Source organism: Trypanosoma grayi (assembly GCF_000691245.1).
Source record: "Trypanosoma grayi strain ANR4 Tgr_17_V1, whole genome shotgun sequence".
NCBI classification, from domain to species: domain Eukaryota; phylum Euglenozoa; class Kinetoplastea; order Trypanosomatida; family Trypanosomatidae; genus Trypanosoma; species Trypanosoma grayi.
Genome location: NW_008825636.1, coordinates 13,700 through 19,129, shown reverse-complemented (window position 1 = coordinate 19,129; position 5,430 = coordinate 13,700). Strand labels below are relative to the sequence as shown.

Here is a 5,430-nt window from a genome sequence, read left to right as displayed (position 1 = left end):
CCCCCCCTTCCCGAGGTTTGTCCATTCCCCTACCCTTTTTTTTGTCGTGCGTCATATCCAAAGCTGCGCTATCCTGGGTGGCTACCTCAAGCACAGCTTTCTCTTTTTTTTTATTCTTTTTTTTTTTGGTTTTCGTATGCGTTTGATTTATACTACTTCAAGTGCTGCTGACTGTTTGTAGCGCTTGTGAGGCGAATATGTCTCGCGCAGGGGCCTCGCTGCTGCTCCGCAACCTCCACTGCTCACTGCCCGCGATTGCACGGCTCTACAAGGAGGCAGGGGAGACAGCAGCGACTGGCGCTGCACACAGCCATCGGTATGAAGCGTCTCACAACGAACTACCGCTGGATGTCTCGCTGGTGGCGGACGGCGAGGCCGTGTTGGACTTCTTCTGTCGGGAGCTTAACATGGGCGCGTCGGCACTGCGTCGCTGGCGCAGCGGCTTGGCGAAGGCGGCACACCGCCGCTGGCGGCTTGGTAATGACAGTCACCAGAAGGATACGATGCAGTCAGTGTGGCCAGTCAATGAGGACGATCTCTTGTTTGTGCAAAGTGCCATGGAGGACTTAAAAGCTGTTGTTTCACCCTTCCTGACGTTGTCACAGCCGCAATCAAAGAGTGCCGTGCGGGGGATCACCTTCGTGGCCACCCAGCGCATTCTGCCTGGCGTTTTTCTGTTGAGCTTGCCAGTGGCGGCTATTTTTTTTGCGCAACCACCGCCCTCGAACGATCCACTGACTTCCTTCTTTATGCACGTGGAGGAATTGGTGGGACAGCTTGTGGCGGCTGGTGACGGCGTGAATCCGGACGGCTGGCACCCTTCACATGCTGGGTACGTGGACTACTTGAAGAAGTCTGTCGCACCAAGCAACAACTTGCCGTTCCTGGAGTTGGGGGAGATTAATCGGCTCGTCAGCGACGCCAAGATGGCGAAGATGATGCTGCCACAGAAGAAAAAGATCAACACGGAGGTGCTGGAAGGAAACAACAACATTAGTAGTCCCGCAATCCACTTGTGGAATTACTTTCATCGCGATATGGGTGGCCTACCACTGAGTTCGTATCTGTGTGAGCGTCTCTCAAGAGACGAATATCTCTGGTGGGTGAGTTTGGTGTTGTCGCGGCGTGCCGGCGCTGCGACCCTAATCCCTGTGGTGGACAAGCTCAATCACCACCCGGAACCCAATTGTTATTACACAATGGCCACAGAAGAGAGTTTCTGTGGAATTGATGTGTTTGACAACCTCTTGGCTGGTGTTCCCTCTGAGTTGTTATACGAACCATTTCTGCATACATTCAGCATTCGAGAAATCCAGAAGGGGGAGGAGCTCACGCTCTGCTACGCATCTCCAACAATAAACCCGAACCAGCGCCTGCCAGGTGGAGGTGGTATGTCCGTAACGTCAGGGGAGGGTCGGGCGGCGTGGCTGCTGCAGTGGGGCTTCATCCCTGAGCGGGACTCACCGTATTCCTCCAGTGATCTGCAGGAGGTGGCTTCTATAGTAGCCGAGCGTCGTGTAGACCTTCGCCAAGAGCAATTCCCACCTGAGAAGTGAGTGTTGTGTTGGTGGCTGGTTATGATGGTGTCCATACATGTAATGGGCTCTGCGGACGCGGCTTTTGCGATCTTTGGGGGTGGGGGTCTGCGGGTGGGTGACTCTGTTTTTTTTTTTNGAGGGGGGGGGTTATTATTGCTATGTTTCCCTCCTCTACGGAGAAAGGCGCATCCTGTCATGCATTATGTTCTCTTTTTCTCGGTTACTTTTTTTTTTTATAATGTAGAGGGGATAGAAGTAATTACAAGTCTTGCTCTTCTTTCAACCCTCCGTTAGGGGTCATGGGGGGAGGAGTCGACGAATCAGACGCAGACGTGTCGCAGGACTCCTCTGCCTTGCAGTCGGCTATTGCCACGTTTATGCGCGACGCAACTGCCTGGCCGATGGTATATGTGACGCCTCACTCACTTGCAGAAGAGTTGAGGAAGCTACCAAGCAGTCAATCATCTCGTCTTTGTCTATCAACAGGAAAGTACGGCCACGGAGTCATAGAGAACACAGCTTCATGCCTCATACTTAGTGCATCTTTTGCTAATGATGAGACTGAGGTGGTGGAAGACCCTGAAAAAGAGTATAGTTTGAATAGGAGAGAAAGAGGGTCGGCGATGGCGACCTTGCAACAACCAATTCGAATCAACTCCAGTGCACCCCTTGCATTTCATGGTGTTTGGTTTGCAAACCGCGTGGAGGTTGCGGGAAGGGGCCCTGTTTTATTTTCCCAGTGCCGTTTCGGAGCCTCAGTAACGTGCCAAGATGTTAGAATACCGCCACCTTCGCCTTTTGCTAGTGTGCACCTTGCAATGGAGGGTGTATGTACCTTTTCCGAATGTGACTTTGACCACGATTGTGGAGCAGCAGGGATGGCTGGAAGTAATGAAGTACCTGCCATGACAGCCCGTGGATGCACAAGTCTGACAATCTTTAACAGTAGCTTTTCAGGTCCTGGTGTGGTATCTACTGCCCTAGCACTTCTTGATGGAGCAACACTGGAGGCAAATTACATGACTATTGCCCGATGCGGTGGTTATAGTCTCGTCGTGGGAGACAGGAGCAGCGCAGTGGTTATCCGAAGTGTCTTTGACCAAAATCAGAGGGGTGTTTGGGTTAAAGGAAGGGGAAACCTAGAAATCAGAGATTCGAGTGTGGAGAACACTTGTCATAAGCAAAGTAGCCTCCTCCTTACGGAGAATGCTCGCTGTTCTGCCCATGAATGCGTCTTTGAAGCCTCAGATGCTGGGCTAAATTCATCTGGCAAGGCTATTGTGGTGGCTCGTGATCAAGCACAGTTGTCGCTGAGTGCGTGTGACCTATTTTGGGGAGAGAGCGGCGCTCATTCTAGTAAAGGACCTGAAAAAGAGGGACATCGCGAGGAGTTTCAGAGTAATCCTACTACAGATCCCGATCGTAGCCAGGTGGAGGATTTTGGGCTCTGCCACGTAGTACTGCGAGAAAACAGCGAAGCAACACTCACTCAATGCCTTCTTCGGTTGCCCTTATTTGAAGGGCGTTCTAATCAGTGTGCTGCCGTTGGTGTCTTATTGCGTGGGGCTCTTCGTATTGACTCCCTTCCATTGTATGCGGTGGAGAATGTTGTTGTTTACGGATATCCCATGGATAGGGACACCATGGCGCAAGGAGGGACCTTAAGAAACCACAGTGATGCTTCTCGGCATTTGTGGGGTCTCGTGTTGCCGAACTCTTCTTCGGCTGGCCGGGCAAGGGAGCTGGAACAGCTGACAAGAATGTGGGTGGCCACTAATCGCTTTATTGAGTGCGATGAAAGTCCACTGGCAGACGCATCCCTCGCGTACAGTTCTTATGATTCATACTGCAAGGCTCTCGGTCGGTGTCCTGTGGCGTCTGACATGGAGGTATCTGATGAAAACGCCTCGCTCTGCTCTGCTTCCTCGGCGGGACAAACAGGGCGTCACCCTTCTGTCGCACGTTCCACGTTGGGAGGCGCACATTCGGTCCAAGCGGGTACGTGCTCCACGCTCGAATTAACACCAGGCTGTACACCACCGCGTTTGGAAGGTACGTGTCCGAGAAAAAGTGACGATGAGGGCCCTGACACGGTTTCTGAATCAGATGCGAACAGCGGCGCCACAAGTCTTACTTCGTTCGGTGCTGACGAGACTAGTGATGATGATGATTATGATAAAGATGATGATGGTGGTAAAAATAAACAAGGTGATAGACGCCGTGGGTATAGGACTGCAGCAAAGACTAGACTACGTACGAAAGCCAAGAGTAATAGCTCTTATGCTGGTGCCCTCCAAACTACCGAATCATCCCCCCAAGTTGAATCACTGCCACTCAAGATGCACCGAGTGGATTCTTCTACAACGCAGAGCAGTGATACATGGAAGGTCCCACCGACTCCGTCACTACATCCAAAGGGAAAGGGAACTTCTCAGAAAACTAATTCAACTGCATCTACTGTCAGCAGTGTCTGTCCATTGCCTTCGGTGGTGCCTGTAAGGGATGATAGCGACAGCAAGAAGGCCACGCCAGTCTCCGCAGGAAAGATGTCACGCCCCGGCGTGCCTTCCATCGCCAAACAGCGTGGTATTTGCCGAGTTCAAACGGAGGAAGCCAAAGGTGTGTTTCATGGTAGTCACACTAACCTGGAGACTCTGCTGCCTAACAGGCCGAGCACCACGCACGTCTTCCGCAGCTGCAGCGGCAGCATCAACAGCAACAACAATTCTACGTCAAAACTGCAAGGCCGAGCTCGACAGGGAACTACGAGGTCGGATAGTCACCCCAACTCTGATTTTTCTCCATATTGTCCAGGGGTGGCGGTTCGCCGAGGTTCCTCTTCTCTCAATATAAAGCCGTTGAGTGATCGTGACCATGACAGCAGCACTGACGGATCCAAGGATGTGTGGCCTTGGGAGGTGGCAGAGCTGCGATGCCTACTGCGAAAGAAGCTTGGGCTGTACCCCAGTCTTGAGGAGTATGAGCGGGCGTTCCAGAGTGTGGTGGAGGATGAAACGGCGGATAATGAAGAACATCATTGCAGACGACGTGCATCACCACGTCGTGTAGATGTGGAGCCGCTTCTGACTGACATTCAAGCACGGTACGGAGCACTTCTGCGCCGTGCGGAAAGAGCGCAAAGCTCCTCGGGTACAACTCCCAGGAGGCGTGCCCGGCGTGCGCTTGATTCATCACGGGAAGGAATAGGATGGGCCACAACGCGCTTGTACGAGGAGTTCTGGAACAAGTGGCATAAAACACATCTCTTTAGCGAACTGCTGGATGAGTTGCGACGGGATCAACGACGGCGTGAACGTCTTACACCTGACGAGATGGAAAACCAGGCGCAGCGCATGCATACAACCGGGGCTAAAGAACGAAAACACGGTAGTGGGGGGCGGGTGGCTGGGGCAGCCCGTAACTACGCTTTTCAACAGAGGCATTATCAGATGAATCGGGATGAAAAAAGACCCCATACCGGTACGGAAAGACGTGGTTCTACCTCTGATCTCCACCTGGAAAGTCGTGTGTGTGGCAAGAGCAACGGCGGCAGAGAGCATAGGACACACAAAAGTACTGTGCACCGCGAGAGCAGTCGACCAAGAAAGCCACCACTCTACCCACCTGAACCTCCGCGAATACCCGAGGGAAATGGTAGGTTTGTGCGCGAAAAGCGCTCAGTTTCATAACACCGGTCTAATTTCTGACTCGTGTCACCGTTTATTTGTGTTGTGATTGAGGAGAACATATATGAAATAAAGCCAAAGGGAAGGCATTGGAAAAGACAACCATAGGGGGTATAATAATATGCCTTTTTTTCCATCTACTTTTGGAGGGCGGGGGTAGGGGGAAGGGTAGCAGAGTTGTCGATTGCATATATATATATATATAT

The 5,430-nt window shown here is 52.1% G+C and overlaps 2 protein-coding genes across 2 annotated transcripts; both read left to right on the top strand.

Moving 5' to 3' along the window:
- Positions 1 to 197: 197 nt before the first annotated feature.
- On the top strand, positions 198 to 1,556 carry DQ04_00171060 (hypothetical protein; the record flags this gene model as incomplete). Its single annotated transcript, XM_009308341.1, has 1 exon — positions 198 to 1,556. The coding sequence occupies one exon, from the start codon at positions 198 to 200 to the stop codon at positions 1,554 to 1,556; it is 1,359 nt and encodes a 452-aa protein (XP_009306616.1).
- Positions 1,557 to 1,837: 281 nt separating this feature from the next.
- DQ04_00171050 (hypothetical protein) lies at positions 1,838 to 5,227 on the top strand (the record flags this gene model as incomplete). Its single annotated transcript, XM_009308340.1, has 1 exon — positions 1,838 to 5,227. The coding sequence occupies one exon, from the start codon at positions 1,838 to 1,840 to the stop codon at positions 5,225 to 5,227; it is 3,390 nt and encodes a 1,129-aa protein (XP_009306615.1).
- Positions 5,228 to 5,430: the final 203 nt, after the last annotated feature.